General features: G+C 36.3%; 1 protein-coding gene and 1 pseudogene across 1 annotated transcript in view; one reads left to right on the top strand and one right to left on the bottom strand.

Annotated features, from left to right (window-relative positions):
- Positions 1-20,729, top strand: part of JMY (junction mediating and regulatory protein, p53 cofactor) — a 66,887-nt gene that overhangs the window by 16,492 nt on the left and 29,666 nt on the right. Inside the window, exons 2-3 of the mRNA XM_087815431.1 lie at positions 6,021-6,194; positions 18,187-18,337. Coding sequence (XP_087671557.1) covers positions 6,021-6,194; positions 18,187-18,337 — 325 coding nt within the window. The remainder of the gene's footprint in view (positions 1-6,020; positions 6,195-18,186; positions 18,338-20,729) is intronic.
- LOC107535043 (small ribosomal subunit protein eS1 pseudogene) lies at positions 10,060-10,849 on the bottom strand (annotated as a pseudogene).

A 20,729-nucleotide genomic window follows, 5' to 3' on the forward strand; every position in this document is an offset into this window, starting at 1 on the left:
GTGACCCCATTCCATTCTTTACTGGTTTTTAATTGTGTTGTTTGACTAAGGAAATTGTCTATGTGTTGCAAATATTTTTCCCTTTGTCATTTGTTTCTTAATTTTATTTTTTATGCCTGTTTACCCAGTTTAAAGATTTTATAGCAAAGTTTATTAGTCTTTTTTAATAGTTTCTGGATTTTGAGTCATGCTTTAAAAGTCCCCAGTGATGAGATTATTTAAAGAAAAAAAAACACAAAACTTCCCTCATTTTTCCTCCTACTTTTATGATTTTGTTATTTGCATTTAAGTTGCTGAGCCAGCTGGAGTTTATTTTGTAAGGAGTAAGGTAGGGATCCAACTTACTTTTCCTGATTAAATGACAGTTATCACAAACACAGTTTTTTAATGGTTCAGGCCTGTCACGCAGTAAATTTTCATATATCTGAACTCTTTACTACTTTATTGTGCTCGATGCTTAGAGAAAATATATGTAATACTTGGAAAGGCCATTGCCCTTCTTCACAAATAATGTTTATTAAGTAGTTTCCTCCTTGTTTCTATTTTACCCTCTCAGTTTTCCATGTGAACTCTGACTTTATGGCGTAAAATGTCAAGAGGCCATTTTATTACAGTGTGAAATTTATAGATTAATTTTGTTTCAGAACTGATATTTTTATTAGTCTTTCATTACTTACATTGTCTTTTGGTCTCTTTTAACATTTTATTTACTTTGCTTTTATTGAGTTTATTCCTAGGTACTTTTCTCTTTTTGTTGCTGTTATAAATGGAATCCTTGGTGGTGGTTGCTTATATTCACTATAAAAGGGCTGTTGGTTTTTTCATGGAAATTATAACCATTTATTGAATTCTATTTCTTTTGAAATTTTTCAGTTTCTATTAAATTGAATTTTATTTCCAGTTTTAAATTAATAAGATTTTCTCAAAAGAACCAGAATGTCTTCATGATCATTTTATTGTTTCTTTGTAGGAATAAAAGGCAAATTATAATTAAAAAACACCAAAACAATAAGAAGTAAGCATGCCATCAGAATGAAGAGAGTTAATTTGGTGATTTTAATGGCTGTTGCCTTTAAACATCCAACTTCATTGAATGTCCCATGTACTAGAGATGAGGTCCTGGCCAGTGCTTGGATGTTAGACCAGGCTGTACCTATCTTCTAAAGACGGAGGTCCTCCTGTGATTGGACTTTCTTAAAATAGGTAGAAATGCTTCAATAGAGAACTAAACCATGAGAAATGGGAATTTTGGCTTAATTTTAATTAAATAGTGCTCATTGATCTAATATAAAATAATAGTAAATATAGTGAGAGAAAGTAAGTGGAAAAATTATTTTAGATTCAAGAAAAATTTACATACCATAGCTGCATGTATTTGAAAATTGAACACATAATTTATATCACTTTACAGAGACTTCCTCACATTATAGTTAAAGGCATATTAAGATATTTAAGCACTGAAGCAGCACTGAAGGAATGCTTCTCAAACCTGGACATGCATACTTTATCGCCATCTTATTAAAATTCAGATTCTGATTCTGTGGGTCTGGAGTCGGCCCTGAGGTTCTATATTTCTAACAAGTTCCCACATGATGCTGGTGTTGCTGGTCCCAGACCATACTTTGAGTAACCAGGTACTAAATAACCATCACTTTGATATGGTTACTTAGTAAGTTAAACTCTGTGAACTATAAATTAAATGGGGCGGATTGACCACATGCATTAATCTTTTTTTCTGCTCCATAGATGGTTTCACCGCTTATTAGAACGTGCTGCATTTCTAGATCATTGCGGTGCCCGGTCTCTCTAGTGTGTACCCTCTACTTCAAGGGGCATGATAACACTTTGCCACCCCCTTCCTCCCACCCAGATTTCTCATGCTGTATTCATGTGATTTCTTGAGTCTGGGCTGCTCTCTTCACCTGTTTAGTACTTCCCATCCTTTAAGACCCAACTCAGATCCTAGTTCTAGAACACCTTTTCAACTGCCTTAAACTTACTCTGATCCATTTTTTTCTCTAAGCTTTTACCATTATTTACAATCATTTATTTACTTTTATGTCTGTTGCTTTGTTTCCCTAGTTAAATTGTAGACTTCTTAAAGATAAGGTTGATCTTAGACGTTTTGCATCCCCTACATGACCTCTCCTATTGGATATCTCAAGAGCAACTTGGACAGTGTCTCTGAATCTATAATCTTTAACTCTAAAAACCTGTCTATTCTTGTCGTCTTTGTCTCAGTGAATGCCAGAAACCTAATAGTCATCCTTAATTCCCTCTATCCCAAATCCATTCTTTTACCAAATTCTGTTTCAATTGGGAAAGTATTCCCTGATGTTTTCCTGGAACCAGAGACATCTTTGAAAGAAAAACAAAACAGAAAACCTTTATTAACATCTCTTTGCCTTCAGCATACAGCAAAATCCCACACGGCCTGGACTCTGTCCACATCTGTAAATCATTTCTGTATTATCAGTTAAAATCACCTATGTTTGAATTGATTCTTTTTGTTCTAGTAGACCTCTATTAAAACCAGCCCCTGCCTAGTGTGGCTCAGTTGGTTGAGTGTCATTCCATGTACCAAAAGGTCACAGTTTGATTCCCAGTCAGGGTGCAGGCAGAAGGCAACTCATCAGTGTTTCTCTCTCTCTCTCTTTCTCTCTCTCCCTCCTCCCTTACCTTCCTCTCTCTCTAAAAATATTTTTTTAAATAAAGTAAAAACAAACCAAAACCAACAGCCAAAAACCACTTGTTAAGCCCTGGCCAGGTAGCCCGGTAAGTTAGAGCATGTCCCGATAGCCAAGGTTGCGGGTTTGATTTCTGGTCAGGGCACATACAAGATTCAACCAATGAATGTGTATAAATAAGTTGAACAATAAATCAATGTGTGTGTGTCTCTCTCCCTTTCCCTTCCTCTCTCTCTAAAATCAAATGAAAAATTAAAAAACAAAAACCACTTGTTAATAAAGCGGAAAGACATTGGTCTGACCACCTTATAAAACAATAGGGATTAGCAGGAAAATCAGCGTTTTTTCCTTTATTTCAGCTAAATACGTCACACTACTGCGGTCTGTTCTCCGTCATTTCTGACTTGAAGTCAGCATTCATATGTATGCTTATTCCTCTTTATGTGGTGTTTTTTCTCTGGCTGTTTTTAAGATTTTCTCGTTCATCTTTGATTTTCACCAGTTTGACTGTGATCTAGTTTTGGGTTACTGCTTGGGATTCTTAGATCATGAACATGTAAATAGATGTCTTTCACCAAAATTGGGTTTTTGGGGCCATTACTTCATGAAATTTTTTGTGTGTGTGTTCCATTTTCTCCTCTCCTGGACCTCCAACTAATTTATTAAGTATATCTCAGACCTTTTAGTATTTTCCCAGGGATCCCTGAGGCCTTGTTCATGTCTTGTTCTTTTTCAGATTGGATACTTTCTCTTAGTCTATCTTCAAGTTCACTGAGTCTTTTGTCTTTACTACTATACTTTATATCCATCAAGCATATTTTTTACTTCTGATATTATATTTTTGAGTTCTAGAATGTGCTTTTTTTTTAAAAAAAAAGTTTCTTTTTCTCTTTTGAGATTTTTCTGTATGTTTGTTCTTTATGAGCATATTTCCTTAGTGCCCACTAGTGTCATTATACTAACTGCTTTAAAACCTTTGCTGGGTCCAGATCTGCTTCATCTTGCAGTCAGTCCCTGTCGAACGCCTTTGAGTACTGAGTTTGGTTTTCCCATTCCTCTGTAGGTATGCTCATGTGGATTGTTTTCTAGACATTGTAAGTGACACCTTGTAGAGCCTCTGGGTGGCGTTAGATTCCTCCAATGTTGATTTATACAATTTTGTTTTAGCACAGTTAATGTAATTAGTTCAAAACTGCAAACTCTGTCTTCCTTGCAGAAGGCAGCAGCTAAAATACTAAGTTTTTATGCTTAGTTGCAGTGCTTAGAGTCTGTCCTCTGCATTCTAGTTTCAGTAATCAACCTGAGGTTTTAATTTACTTATATACATATTTGGGATTTCCTCCTTTGGCTTTGTCCGTTTCAGTATTTTCCCCTTACTTTGTAGCTGCCATGACTGTTCTGAACTCTGTTCTCTGACTCTTCATGCCACCAAGACTATAGGTTTCTATCTGTGTTTAGCCACACTGTTCCTTTCTTCCTTTGGCAGCCACTGGGGCCTGCCCCTAGGCTAGAAGCCTTAAATTAAAACTCATTTATGGCTTTCCTTTCTTCGAAGTATTGATGCCTGCTCCAAGTTTTACTTACTTTTGGCCACCCTCCAGTGCCTTCAGGTAGTTGGGTGTTTTTTAAAAGTTGCTGTTGTTTTGTTTTTGTTCTCACCTGAGTATATTTTTTCCATTGATTTTTATTTTTTATTTTAGAGAAGTGGAAAGGAAGGGAGTAGGGGAGAGAGGGGGAGAGAGAAACATTTATTGGTTGCCTCCTGCATGTGCCCCACCCTACCAGGCCTGGGGATTGAACCTGCAACCCAGGTTCAAAGCTCTTGACTGGGAATCAAGCCTGCGACCCTTCAGTGTGTGGGCCAACACTCTAACCATTGAGCAACACCGGCCAGGGCTCAGGTAGCTGTTTTATAATATTTTGCCCAGGTTTTACAGTTATTGTCAGAGAGTTAGTTTGCCTAATAGGTACTACTCAGAAGATGCTAGAAGTGGAAATTCTCCGAATTAGCCATGAAAGTTGGAATTATAGCCTTGAAACAGTAGAATAATAACTAATATTTATGAGGTAGTTTTGTTATAAAAGCACTTTAATGTAGATTATCTGATTTACTATGATTATTACTGATACAGGAGGCAGAATACTAAATGTCCCAGGTGCTTCTTCACTTTAGTCCAAGAACCTTGGGGGGGAAATGAATTCAAAATATAAATTCAGCATAATGTGTTTAACAAAATGTGATAACTAAAGCAAGAAGTTGGGGAAGGAAGATAGTAGTGAAAGCTTTGGTATGAGAAAGAACAGCAGAATTTTGTGTGCCTGGGAGATGACACTGTCACCAAGTAAATGGACACTAAGAATAAATATGTAAAATATTTTTTTGCTACATGTTCTTTTAGACATCCTTTAAATTTCAGCTTAAGCTTCCTTAGAGAGTCTTTTCTCTCTACCGATTCTCTAAAGTAGGTTGCAGTTTATGTAACATCATCTCTCCACCTCCTGTTTTTTTTATGGGGCCCTTTGTTTCATTGTGTCACTTTTATACTTTAAAACATAAAATAGTCTTCAAAACATTTATTACTGTTTGTAATGTTTTTAAATGGAGCTATACCGTAAACTCCATGAGGAGAGGGACCATGATTTTGTATGCCCAGCTCCTAGCCCACTGCCTAACGTGTTAGATGCTCAGTCCATATTTGTTGAGGAATGAGTGAAAGAATATATATATATAAATACACATACATGCATAGATACATATGTGAGTAGCAAGGAATGCAAAGTAAGAGTTATACACATCTGTTATAGTCAGTCTTAAGCTCATTTTAGAGTTTAGGTTTTATTTATTTATTTTAACCTAGATTTTGAAGGAAGCAGTAGGCATGAGTTGGAAGAAAGTTAAATTGAGTTCCAAATTGGGAGGAGGAAAGGAGTGGCAAGAAGATTTGGGGAAATTAGTAAAATAATATTAGCAAGAGTTGATAGATACTTTGCAGATTAGTAATAAAAATTTTTAAAAATCAATATGGAGAAAGGTACAAGATCATGGAAAATACTTTTAAAGAGTTAACTAGGCAAATAAATAGTATGGAGTCCTAGAAAATACAGAGAACAGGAATTATACAGTGAAAGCAGCTTGAAGAGGATAACTCAGGAGGCGATCTTGAATGATAAGACACCTGAGGCATAGATATGAGTGATGAAAAGCAATCTGCTTTTCGTTTCCTCTTGCTTCTGTGTTTCAGGGCTCCCAGGTCCTCTTGATAGGGAGCAAACAGCAAGTATTTATAGGCTGTTACTCGGATTTCTTTGTGGTAAAACTTTCTTGCTCCACAGCTCTTGGATAAGCACAAGAATACAGAGAGCATGGTGGAGCTCCTGGACTTGTATCAGATGGAAGACGAAGCCTACAGCAGCCTTGCAGAAGCCACAACTGAGCTCTATCAGTACTTACTGCAGCCGTTTCGAGACATGAGAGAACTTGCCATGCTACGGAGACAGCAGATCAAGGTAGGTTTTCTTAACCTAAATAGTAGCCTGCCTGTTTCATAGTTCTCAACCTGGCTGGCCATGCATTTTAATTACTAGAGGAGCTTTTTAAACTGTATGTATCTGGTTCTTTGCCCCCCAAAGATTCTAGTTTGGTAGGTTTGGGTTATCTACAGCCTGAACACATCATTTTAAAGCATCCCAAAAGACAATTCTGAGTAGCCAGGAAGAACAGCCTGGAAAGTACAATTGTAAATACAGTGAGAGATCCCCTCCCCCTCTCCTGTACTTCTCTCTCTCCTATCTCCCTTTTAACGTTTTGGGTACCATGTAGTCCTAGACTTCTTTATCAGAAGTTTTGGAACATTTGTTTTGGGAAGACCATGTTTTGAAAGTTACAAGGATTTAATGGTAGAGCTTTAAAATTCATGATATTTAATTTTCATGTGTAAAGTATATATTACATTTTTTGAGGCAAGTGTTTAAGGATTAATCTCAAATAACTGTTACTCTGTTTAATTCACATGGAAATGTTGCTGATAGGACGTGAAAATGGTGTTTTTGCATAATGGGTTAAATGGAAACAAATCATCTAAAAAATATATATTTGAGAAATTAGCAGTGGGCTCTCTCTGGAGCACCACGCCTTACTTCCCTCTCAGGCATGCATCTTTACTTAGGCCCTGACCAGGTAGCTTAGTTGGTTAGAGCTTTGTCTCAATACATCAAGATTGCAGGTTCAATCCCCATTCAGGGCATATAGAAGAAGTCATCAATAAAGGCATAAATAAGTGGAACACCAAATTGATGTCTATGTCTGTCTGTCTGTCTCTCTCCCTCTCCCCCCTTCCCACTTTCTCTCCCTCTTTCTCTAAAATAAATAAATACAAAATTCTTTTCAAAAAGATAAATTAGCAATTATTTGGGAACTTTATGCTTGAGAGCAAGGATGAGTAGTATATTTGAGAAATTATGATAAGGTGAAGCATGTCTGTGTACTTTTTTCCCTTTGCTAGTGAATCAGGATATAGAGCAGCACAGACTTCGTCACACAGTTGACACTCTCACACTCTCCTTTATTAATACTTCTGAAACACTGGGCTGTCAATCAATTTATCATAAACTTGGTATTTTGGTTAAAATGGTAACTTGTAAATAAGACACTAGAACATCCTCCAAATTTTTAAACGAAATAAAGATTTTTGTCATTTGAGAACTTGACTGGAAGGCAGGAATGAGCTGAATGACATGAAGGCCCCATATCAGAATCTCTCTGCATTTTACTTTCATATTATATCAAGATGTGTATTAACATTAGCAAATTGATTGACCTTCTCGTGCTGTGTCACCGACTAGCATCACACATTGCTCCTTTTTTCCTGAGAAGCAGAATATAGGTAAGGAGGAATAGGTTACAAAATTTTTAAATTCGTGACTTTTTAAAAGGTAAATATGGTATTTTACTGTATTACTGTTTATATATATTGTTCCTAAATGCTCAATCAACTGTGACTACTCTTTTTTATTCTTTACCCTTATAAAGTTTTGTGTGTTTTTAAAAATTTTTTTTTAATATCTTTATTGATTTCAGAGAGAGGAATAGAGAAGGAAGGAGAGAGAAACATCAGTGATGAGAGAGAGTCATTGATCGACTGTCTCCTGCACACCCTTCACTGGGGGTGGAGCCTGCAACCTGGGCATGTGCCCTGACCGAGACTCGAACGTTGATCTCCTGGATCATAGTTGATGCTCAACTGCTGAGCCACGCTGGCTGGGCTACCCTTGTAAAGTTTTAAATAGAAGTATTAGATTTAGTTTGTGAGCTCATACAGTGTGTCAGACAAGTGTCTTAAATGGTACTGTTATATATTTTATAAACCTAGCTAAATTGATTTTTTTAAAAGAGACCTACATATCAATATGTACTGAAAGTATAGCTATCACTACAGATTCTACAGATTTTAAATGGCTAACGAGAATATAAACAAACTTGTGCCAGTAAGTTCTACAACTTAAATGAAAGAGAAACCTTCTTTGAAAAATACAAACTATCAAAATGGATTCAAGGAGAAATGGAAAAATTTTGATAGTCCCATATTAACAAAGTTGACTTTATAACTTAAAGCCTTTCCTCAAAGAAAACTCCAATTCCAGATGACATCATTAGAGGATTTATCAAACATTGAAGTAAGAAATAGTACTAATTCTACACAAACTCTTTCAGAAAACAAAGTAGGGAATACTTTCTAATTTATTTTTCGAGATTAGCATTAATTATCCTGATACCAAAACCAAATGACATTTACAGAAAAAAGATAATTACAGATTAACATCCCTCATGAATGTAGATGCAGTATTCATTAACATAATATTAAATATCGGATCCAGCCCGGCTGGTATGGTTCAGTGAATTTAGCGTTTTCCTATGCTCCAAGAGGTTATGGGTTCAATTCCCAGTCAAGGCACATGCCTGGTTGTGAGCTCAATCCCCATTAGGGGGTGTGCAGGAGACAGCTGATCAATGTTTCTTCTCTCCCTTCTCCCTCTCTAAAATCAAAAACATTTTTTTAAAAAGTTACAAAATGGGATGATCAACACTGCCTAATGATATATGGGAGAAGAGGGATTGTCAAGAGCAATTCAGTAGGAAATGGTTACCTGTCTCTGTATTGGAAATTGGAATTGAGATTATTCTAGATAGGGGTATATGAAAACAAGAATGGTATATAGTAAACGGGCATAGTACTTGTGCTTTTAGTCACAATAAATTATCGAAACAAATTACTGAATCAACATACTAATTTAGCACCATGGGTAGATGCCAGTAAGTGGCATAGCTGGGATTGAAACACATCTGTTGACTGCAAAGCCTGCTTTTTTAGTTACACCTCAGGCTGTGAATTGTTTGGAATGCCTCAGGTCTAAGGTATTTTGTAGGAAATGAAAGGAAAGGTGGTCAGGGGGCTAGGATGCTATAGAGTTTGACCTTCATTCTTTTCTTTTTAACTTTTTTTTTAATCATTGATACTATTACCTCCACCCCCTTTGCCCATCTTACCCAGGTGCCCCTTCTCCCCCGCCCCTGGCCATCAGTCACCACCACACTGTTGTCTGTGCCTATGGGCTGTGCATATATATTCTTTGGCTAATTCCTTCACCTTTCATCCAGTGTCCCCCTCTCCTCTCCCCTGACAGCTTTCAGTTGGTTCTGTGTGTCCATGCCTCTGTATCCTGTTCATCAGTTTATTTTGTTCATTAGATTCCGTATATAAGTGAGATCATATGGTATTATTGTCTTTCTCTGACTGGCTTATATCGCTTAGCATAATAATCTCCAGGTCCATTCTTGCTGTGGCAAAAGGTAAGAGACTCTTCTTTTTTATAGCCGAGTAGTGTTCCATTGTGTAAATGTACCACATCTTTTTTATCCACTCATATACTGGTGGGCATTTGGGCTGTTTCCAGATCTTGGCTATTGTAAATAATGCTGCTATGAACATAGAGGTCTAATTGGTGTTTTGGAATTCTTAGGATATATACCCAGAAGTGGAATCGCTGGGTCAAACAGCAGTTCCATTTTAATTTTTGAGGAAACGCCATACTGTTCTCCACAGTGGCTGCACCAGTCTGCATTCCCATCAGTTCCCTTTTCCCAACATCCTCGCCAGCATTTGTTGTTGATTTGTTCATGGGAGCCATTCTTGCAGGTGTGAGGTGATATCTCATTGTGGTTTAATTTGCATTTCTCTGATGATTAGTGATGTTGAGCATTTTTTCATGTCTATTGGCCATCTGCATGTCCTCTTTGAAGAAGTGTCTATTCGGGTCCTTTGCCCATTTTTAAATTGGATTGTGTGTCTTCCTGGTATTGAGTTGTGTAAGTTCTTTATATAGTCACCATTAAATGTCTGGATTTTAAACAGATTATTCGACTGTGGGGTTTATATCCATTGGTTCATTCAGCTTGAGCACCTGTCTCATCCCCAGCCGCTTTTCCAGAACTGCTACCTTCACTGTAAACCTCCATGAGTTTTCCTAATTCAAACTTGGGCTTCTTTAGCATTTTGACTTTTCTAACAAAGACATCATGGAGTGGGTAATAGATTGGCAAGCCTTTTCTTTGTCTTCTCCAGTGCTACGTGAAATCAGTTTATTGACCACTTTTTTCAAGTCATTTGTTTGTACCTCTTGGGTCAAGGTTTCCATCATCTTCTGGATTTGGCAGGCCTGTTGATGTTCTGAATCTGATTGTTGCGTTTTTTAGTAAAACCAACAGAATAGATGTAGCAAATAACCATCTGTAGTCTTGATATCAACATGAGCTTTAATCATGGCCTGCCATATTTTTTTTTTTACCATGGAACACATTTTGTTATGAGTAAGATCCAAGCCATGAAAATTAGGCAGTTTTTGTCTAATTAGGTTGAATTTTCTAAATGCAGCTTCACCATTCTACAGATTACTAGGCTTACTTCAAAAACACGACCCTTGAGACCTTCAGATGCAATTTTGGTTCCTTGAGTTCTTGTGACTAGTGTTTTTCCAGTATTTCTTATATTGTACATAGCTGGTGTTTTTACATTATACCAATCTTGTTTAGAAACTAGATCAGCCACTTTCCTCTTGGCCCCCTTTTTGCTACCTTTCTTAAGGCCCTTGTTCTTGCCCACCGCCATGTTGCTGCTTAGAGAGCCAAAAGGTGACCTTTATCCTTTAGTCTCTTTAAAAAGAACTTAATTTCCAGTGGTTTCAATCACCTAAATATTAAATTATGCTAGGAAAGAAGTTAATTTGGTGTCCCAAATATATAATGTATTTATCTGTTTTTATATTTAATATTCTATGATGTTACCATTAATGTTAATAGACTTACTATATATTTTATATAAATGTATTTTAAAATAGTCTTAATTATTATACTTACATAAGTGGAAATTAGTAAAAGTTTTTCACTAACCCTCTGTCTCATCTGTAAGCATTAAGCAGCTCCTTCCTACCCAGCATTACTTTAGGCCTGGGAATCTTTCTGAGATACACAAACCTTTAGTAGCTCCTAGACTCTTAAGTCTAATATGTTCTCAAAAATGTGACCCCTTGGTAGCAGCGTCAGTAACATCTGGAACCTTGATAGAAATACAGATTCTTGGGCCTTACCTCAGATCTCCTCTACTAAACCTCTAGGAAAGGGGCTCAGCAATCTTTGTTTTAATAAACCTTTTAGGTGATTATAATACACACTGTAGTTTGAGAAACACAATCTGATAAAATTTGAAACAGCTGAGGGATGAAGCACACTTAACTCAAAAGTTATATCATCTCTGGGTCTCAGTTTTCTCTTCCACAAAATGAGATTTAAACTAGATGGTCTTCTCTAGATTTTAAACCCAGTATCTTAATGAGTCTGGGTTAGTTAGTGAGTTGGCCTGCTGATCGTCGTCTTGGATCAACTATAAGCACTTCAAACACACTGTCCAACTTATTTTTAATACTTGCCGTAAGTAAATAAGCTAGAAACTAGAAGGCTTCCTTATGTCTTCCTTCCCCTTTGTAGCCAGTCACCACATTTTACACTTATCTCCTAGTTAAATTTTGAATGTACTCTTTTCCTCCACCCCTTTCCTCCTCCAGGACCAAGCAAATCTATAGGTGTCTTTGTGAAATAGAAAAAAATACCTATCCACCCCCTATCCCAGCTGACAGATTAGAAAAGCCCCCCCCCCATGTGTGCAACAGCACACATGGCTTGGCTAAGCATGGGCTGGATTTCAGTCTCCACTCTGCCCCCTTTGTTGGGTGCTTTTGTGTAGGGTGCATTTTTACACCATTGGACCACTATTCTATAGTATGCACACTGTGAACTATATAGTGTCACCGCTATCTCTTACCTGAGCTATTTTTTACTTTGGTTTCCTTGCCTTTAAAGTTCTCTCACCTTTTAAAAATGCATTATTTTACACTCTTGCTTGAGCATATTACATCTAAGATTTGCTTTGAATATAAACATTTATGAATAGATGCTGCTGACGCTAATCATGTCATTCTGTTAACGGTCACCTTCAGGTGACTCCTGGGCAGGAAAATTTGCATTTATGGGTATTGCTCCATCAGTATATTCACAAATTTCTCTTGGAATTTGTTTCACCTAAGAATTGGAGTTGTTATTTTTCTTTTTCAATCTCCCAACAATAGTCAGGAATGACACTTAAGTTTCTCATATAAAACCCAGTATCCAAGCAAGTGATGTACTTTATAATAAGTAATTCCATGCCAAGAAATTTGTATTTATAAACTAGTCTCAATGTCCTAGCTACCTAAACTGACACATACTTTTTTCCATGTTAAAAACAGGCACTGTTTTCTTTCTAGCTCTGAAATTGAAAACAGAGGTGTCACTGTTTTTAACACATGATCCAGATGACCAATGCTGTACATCTTCAAATTTGCCAAGTTAGGAAAAGAACTCAGTACCCTATCCTAGCTTAGTGTCTTAGGTGCAATAAACTACAATCACCTTTTTAAACAGTTGGCTGCAACATTAGCTACTAAATTTCAGAAGTCAGTTTAAAAGCAGTATTAAAAAAACGTAGTATGTGCTCTGTATAATATACATGTACAGTGAAGGTAAAGATAATCCAACAACTAAGTGCAAGTTATCTTCAAATAATTGCCACTGTTTTTTTTTCAACTTTCTCTCTTCAAAAAACCATAATACAAGTTTTCTTACTTCTTTGTACAGTGTTTAATTGTGCAAGTAAAAAGAATTACTATCCTAATTATCTGAGTTAAGATTTTTGAATTTTGAACATCGCTTGTTCTTTTGTTGAATTTCTGTTCCATAGTTGGTTTTGTTGGGGTCTGACTGGAAAATCTAACCAGTTATTTCAGAGAGGAGCTGTAATATAAAGGATTGTTAACTAGGTATAAAGTTGTTAACCAGATAGTTGAGAAGACAAGAACATAACACGTAACTCTAAGATATCAGAGTTAACTATTGCCAAAACACCCACAACTCCTAGGATTGGGGGGTACAAAGGAAAGAGGTGGTAATTATTAAATCTTTAGTGAAGAGGGTGGGCCTGGGCCTGGGCCTGGGCCTGGGGCTGGGCCTGGGGCTGGTGAAACAGGTCTCTGAGGAAGTGGACTTTGCTCGTCTAGTGCTGGTGTGTTTGAGCTGCACCAGAGAATAGACCCTGATCTCTGGGGATAGGGCACTGGTGGGCTGGTACTGGTCTGTCTTTTGGGAGTGGGGGGCTGGGGACACACAGTAAAGCTGGTTTTGCAAAGATGGAAAAAGGAAAAACTGCACACTGGATTCTGTTAGCTGCTTCAGGAAAGAACTGCAGGTGCTAGGTCGCAGCCCCGAGTCTGGAGTGATGCTTACAGGAACAGCAAACAGTGAAGTGATGCACATGGGAAACAGCAGATCTTTTTTACCTCCTCCAACTGAAATCTCCTCCCTCCCTTCCGATTGGCAAAGCCCCAATGTGGTTTGCAGAGCTGAACCCTAGCTTCACAAGGCAGTAGGTTGAACTTGGAGCTGATAGACAGAAATTTACATACATACCAGCTATTCAAAATTAGGGGAAAAATTCTAGTAACCTAGCTTATGGTCTTAGGTAAAGTAAACATACAAGTTCTTTAAAGGGTACAAAGTTTAACTGTGTCATTGAAAAGGACTTCTATTCATAATGTGCTAAGAGTTTAAAATTTGGCTGCATTGTTCAGTTTATTAAATTTCTATTCCATACTTGTGAATTCTAATCTTATACTTTTTAGCTTATTTTAAAATCAGAAGTTAGCACAACAAAAAGCATGAACCTTGATGGTTTTGTTATAGCAAACAAGTCTTCTAGTACTCTTAAATCTGAGCTGTAGTCTAAATACGCCGCTTACTGCTAAGAATCCCACAGAGTTTCCTGTTTCCTGTCAAATTAAGTACAAACTCCTCAGCCTGACATTTAAAGTCCTCCTCATGGTGATCACAGCCTCCTTCTCTAGTCCTGTCTCCTATTACCTTTATCTCTTTTACCTGAATTCCAGCCAGGCTGGACTTCTGTTCCTTATACACTAAACTTCCGTGCCGCTGGGCTTTTGCTCAGGTTAATTCTTGCTTCCAGCATGTCTTTGGAAGGTGGTTCTCTTTTCCCATATGCTCCATATGTACCTGTCAAAATCCTATCTCTCCGTCCAAAGCTTCTGCAGTTACGAACCTCAGTAAGTCAGCCCTAAACAGCTAAGTTCTTTTTTTTTCTTTATTTTCCCCCCCAGCACCATTTATCCCCCTTAGACCTGCCTCCACCTCCACCCACCTCCCTGTAAACAGCGAAGTTCTCTCTGACCAATACCTGGCCAGAGTTCCACGTACTCATCATTCCCTTCGGAAAGTCTGCTCAGGCTTGCACCCCAGGCTCCACAGCTGGTGCTCCCCATGGTACCTTAGGCATACTCTATCATGACATTTTTTATACTCTTATAATTCTTTATTTGGGTGTCTGTTTACTCCACTAGACTGATTATCTTGCTGTCTCTGGTGCCTACTACAATACTGGCACTGAGCAGGTATTATACGATCGTTTTGAATGAAGAATTGGATGTTACGTGATTTGTCAAAGGTCTCACAGCAGAGCAAGGTCTCATTTCAAGACATTTCTTTATCACAGATATGTCTCCCTATCTCCCCATTCGATTGCAAGTTTCTTGGGTATAGAATATGCATCTTACTCATATATTTCCTCTAAAGCACCTAGTACAGTAGTAGTAGTCTCTTTATTCAAATTATATCATTGAAATGATATCCAAATATTAGCCATGGGAAAATCTAAAAGGGGAAAAAAAAATCAACCATATCTAATAGCATCATTTAAGCTTGACTCCTGCAGTATGAAACTGGAGATACAGTAATCATCTTCCGAGACTTAAAAAACAATCCAGTCCAGATGAGTAGGGAATTGGGTATCAAGAATCCAAACTGCTGCTACTGGCTTAATTGTCTCTGCTTGGCACTGTTTAGTCCCAGAAATGGAGTTTACATAATTCTGCTTCCAAATTAATAAGGAAGACATTTAGGTTCTGATCATATCAACACTTCCTCTCCCTCCCGACACACTGGAAAAAAGAGGTAAGTCTCATAATTTTGCCTCTTTCTGGGCTTCATATATGAAAACATGAGCTCATTGTTTGCTTGACTAGAAACAGGAAACCTCTGGGATAATGTGTCTTCAGCCTGTCTAGTTGGTATGGTTTGTGAACCCAAGAAGAGATAAAAAGCATTTTTCTTGTTCATGCTTATAAATGATATGTATAATAGAAAAGATTTGGAAAGTGCAGATTTTAAACAGGAAGAAAAATATTACCATAATTCACTACCAAAAGATGACATCAATAATAATACACTTTACATATTTTGTCTCTTTTTTGTGGGACATTCTTTTATGTAATTGAAATTATATCTATGATTTTGACCTGTGTTCACTTAATACTTATAGCATAATCATTTTCCTATGTTATTAACTTCATAAACATTATTTATTTTTGCACAGAATTAGATTTTATGGGTGTATCATGTATAAATTTCTCTTATTATTAGATATCTAGGATTCATGTTCTCTTTATTTCAAACAACATTGCAGTGAACATCTTTGGTTACTATTATTGTCTTAAATACCTTTAAAAAGTGTGGTATCATAAAATACTTCCTAGAGAATGTTTCAATCAACTTACACTTCCATGGGCAGTATATGAGTGCGGGTCTTTTTCACCATTACCCACACTACCCTGGTTTGTCTCACTTTTAATATTTACTTAATTAGTTTTTCCAAATGGTTTGTCACCCTGCCATCTAAAAACAGCTATTTTGTGTCTTGCCTTCTCCTCTCCCCTGCACCGTCTTGTTCTTCTCTGGGCTCTTTCTTCACAGGGGAAAGCAGAGCATCAAACAGGTGTTCCCCTCGCCCTTCCTTTAGCAAACCCCAAAGCTGCCTTTCTCTGGGCCATGGAGGAATTGTCTCTCCCTTTACCAAGAGCAAATCCCTTCACCAGTACTCTGATCCTGTCCCTTCTCATCTTTCAGGGACCTTCCTACTCTTGTTAGCCCCGTCTCTTTTCCTGCATCTTTAGTTTTTTCCTCTGCTGGATACTTCTTTTCACCACTCAGCCTGCTCCATGATCTGCCATTAAAATAAAACAAAAAGCAAAGAGCCTACTCTTAAGCATTATCTTTTTTTAGCACCACCATTTTTTCTCAATTCACTCATACATCTCTCTCAAAAGAGTATTTATTTTTACATGTGTCCACATTTCTCTCCTCATTAAAAACATGTATGGAAGTGAGCCAGTAATTTAGCTGAGATCTGATGATGTGATGTGAGTTAATGGGCAAAGGGAGTTTGCTCATTTCCCAGAATTGTTGTTGCTAAAAGTTCAGTGATCTTTATGTTGTTAAGACCATGGATACTAGTTGTCATCTTACTTGAACCCTAAATAGTGTTTGACAGGGTTGATTTCTCCTCCTCTGAATCTTGCTCCTTATGTGATTCCACACTTTTCCTGGTGTACCCCCTACTTCTGTCTTGGTTTCTGTATGTACTTTTTCACCCAGCTTGAGTGCCAAATTAACTTAGGGCTCAGTCATGAGCCTTTTTCTCATGATTTCCTTTGATGGCCTCATTTATTCTCATGGCTTTAAATGTCTTCTGTGTGTCAAGGTGACCCAGATTTATATCTCTGGCCATGACCTTTGCAAAGTCAAACTTAACATAAGCAAAAAGAAAATCCTCTGTCTTCTCCCTTTCGAAATAAGGTATTCTTCCACTTAAAAAAGGAAGTGACAATTCCACATACATATTTTTCCCCCCTAACCTTGAAGTTATTCTTGACCCCTCCTTCAGCCTTGGCATTGTCCTTCTTAACACTGCTAATAAATTGTTCATTGTGTGCTGGGCACTAAGTGCTCTTTTTATATATTTTTCTCTATTTGGAAGACTTGATTTGCTTAAGGAGCAAGTTTATTGTTGCTAACAGTAAATGTTACCTTCCTCTGGATATTAAATTTCCAGGTGATTAAAATTTCATTTTGGTTTTAGACTTTTAATTTCTATTTATTGCACCATTTAGAGAATATGGCCTGTATGATTTCTACTTTTGAAACTCATTACAATTTTTTTAGTGGCTTATTATAACACTTGATAACTTTTTAAAAAGTGTGCCAGGAGTGTATTAATATTTTTCTGTATGTTTTCTTTTCACATTCCTAGTATGGTATTAACTTCTCATTTTATTTTTAACAGTCTTTTCTCAATGTATGATAAAACAGAAGAGTGTGCTGTTCTTGCTGGGTTGCACTCTTCTTCCATGTTAAACATACCTGTGTAGTGATTTTATATACTTTTATATTAATATTGTCACTTCAGTGAATTTTATTTTAGCATTCACCTGGTATGTCCCTGTCCATCATTTGATTTTCAACTTTCCTTGGTGCTTTTGTTTTAGTCATGACTCTTACAAATAATCCAAAGCTAAATTTTCTGTTATTTTTTATCCAGAGCCCTTCAGTAGGTGAATGTGTTGGTTTTTATATAATATCAGTTTTAAAATCTGAGTTTTTATTTTACTTATCGGTTATTAAATAAGTGTTTTATTGGCACAAATTATTTTTAATCTGAAAATATAGTTATCACAAAGGAGGCAATGAATTTCTCATCATCGCAGCACCGCAAAATAACCAGTTACAACATTTTGCTATATGCCTTTTATTTATAAGTGGAGGGAGAAAGAATGAGGAAGAAGATAGAGAAGGAGGAAGGGGGACAGGTTTTTGTGTCGGTATCTTCAGCATTACTATTAATGCCCTTGTGTTATGAACTAATAGCTAGTACTCTAGAGCAGGGAAAAACAGATGTTCTTTGTTTTAGCACCAAGCACAATGCCTGATATGTAAACATTCATAAATGTTTTAGAAATGAATAAAAGAAGGAAAGAAAAGAACTTCTTAAGTTTTCTTTTTCTCTCTCTGAAGATTTCCATGGAGAATGATTATCTGGGTCCCCGAAGAATCGAAAGTCTACAAAAAGAAGATGCTGATTGGCAGCGGAAAGCTCACATGGCTGTGCTCTCTATTCAGGATCTTACTGTCAAATATTTTGAAATAACAGCTAAAGCTCAAAAAGGTGAGTTTCCCAGTAAACTACCCTTATTTATTTTTGAAAATGAGTGGTTTAAATATTTTATGTTCACAGTAACTGTATTGAAAAGTATATAAAGACCACTCATAATCCTAACAGTTAAGGAAGATCACTATTAACAAAGTTATATCCTTTCATCTTTTCTAGGCATATGTGTTTACATATACCCCAACTGTAAAAAAAAAAAAAGTAGTAATGGGATATGGGTATAGTATAATTCAGTTCTGACACTAATCATTCACAGTTACAGACCCCACAGTTTAAAGGCACAGCCTTCAACAAGACTATCCTCATCTCAGACACTACTCACTAATTTGGGGAGGGCGGCCCTTAGGCCATCTGTACTTCTAACCAACTGGCTACAAATTTGGGGGTTTCCCTAGCTTTTTTTAGGTTCGTAATTGACTACAATGACTCACAGAACTCAGGAAAGCACATATGTAGAGTTTATAAGGGATACATATCTGGACGAGCCAAATGAAGTGACACATAGGGCAGGGTCTGTGAAGGTTCATTTCTTTCAACTCCCATAGGTGGCCATAGAAATCCTTCAGTGGCTCCTTAATGTGCAATTCAAAGTCACAGCTATTCATTATATTAATATCTGTCCATCTCATTACCTGGCGTTAAAATAGGTTAGCATTCAGGTTATTCCTTAGGCAAACCCATATTTCCTTGAGTTTCATTTAAAGCAGTGTTTCCTTCAGAATGCCAGTGCTGGGAGTACTTTCCTTGATTCTTTAGCATTGTTTGGCATTGTCATGAAAAACTAAAACCAACAATTTGGTAGGTGACAAATAGTATCATGTTTTTTAATTTTGCATTTCTTTGGTTATCAAGTGTTGATCTTTTTTTGTTTTCCTGTAATAATTGGTATTTGCATATTCTTTTTTTTCCAGTTAACATTTTTTGCCTGTTTTTCTATGGTATTTTTTGTATTGATCTGCAAGAGCTCCTTATATTATATCCATTGATATTTTTATTATGTTTATATTATAGTTATATATTAATATTTTGAAATGTGTTGCAAATATCTATTCCTAATTTTTCTTTTAACTTTTTTTGTTACACAAAAATGGTATTTGTAAAAATCATCATCTTTTAAGAATGATTTCTTTTTAAATCTTTAAATTATGTTACTTAATTTGTTGTATTTTCTAGAATAAGTTTCTATGTTCCTCCAAATAGTTAAGGTCTACTAAAAATCCTTTTATATACTGTACTTGAATTTCTTTCTAGAGTCTCTTTTCCATTGATAATACATTGTCTGTTCTTATGCTGTAACTAACTTTATAACGAAATGTATTGCCTGGTTTATCAGTTAACCCCTCATCATCATTTTTTAGACTATCTTGGCTATACCAAATTATTCTTCACTAAAATAGTATTATAACCCTTTTTTTAAAAATGGGAATTATTTCTTTGCAAATGAATGTAATTCTGATCAAAACTACAATGTTTTATAATTTAAAAGAGGGTTTTACTCTTCATGGGGAAGAGTAAATGCTTTGTTTATGAAATAAACAAGTGTTATACAATAATTAGGAGAAAGTTTGTGTGGTTGGTATGTCTTGCTATTTATTCATGTCTGTGTTTTTCAGGAAAGTTTTGTAGGGCTTTTGGGGTTTATTTTTTTATCTGGGTTCTACACATTTCTTGTTCAGTTCCCTTCTGGGTGTTTTCTGTTCTATTTTTGTTATTATGAAAGGACATTATTCCTTTTAATAGGTTTTGAGCTTTATTTCTTAATCTTCAAATCTTTGATGCTCTTTTGGTGATTAACATGGTATAGAATTTGTTCCTTTACTCAGATGTTTCATTTCTATACAAAGTGCAGTTTGATAGCTATGATAAAAACTGTCGATAATTACATGTGAATTTTACTTGTTGAAGAGTAAAGTAAATGTGGTTTATTTCTTAGATTCAGATAGATAGAATTATAGTTAACAGTGTTTGACTACAAAGTGCTTTCATTTTCTTAAGGTATATTTTAGTCAGCAATACTTTTTTGTTTTAATGTTGATGTGAGTGATTTTGTGCATAGATGCTGTCAAAGGTATCTAAGGTTGATGCTTATTGCTACTTTTTAAACTCATAGTTTCAGTTACCAACGTTATTGTGTCTCATCTTTCCTGGTCCTGAAATATGGATATTTGCCTAAGCAGGTGGCAAAGGTTTGAGTAAACCATATTACTTGTCTCTCCCCATCCTCAGTGTTTTTGGGAAAATAGTATAATATGATTAAGGAATTTTGAAAATCACATACACTCTATTACTCTACCATTCTTCATCTCCTATTTAATGCATATTTCAAATACACATGAAAATACTTTGCATTTAAAAATATATTATATTAAGATGAAATATTAATATAGAA

This window comes from Miniopterus natalensis, chromosome 3 (genome assembly GCF_054644295.1).
Source record: "Miniopterus natalensis isolate mMinNat1 chromosome 3, mMinNat1.hap1, whole genome shotgun sequence".
NCBI classification, from domain to species: domain Eukaryota; kingdom Metazoa; phylum Chordata; class Mammalia; order Chiroptera; family Miniopteridae; genus Miniopterus; species Miniopterus natalensis.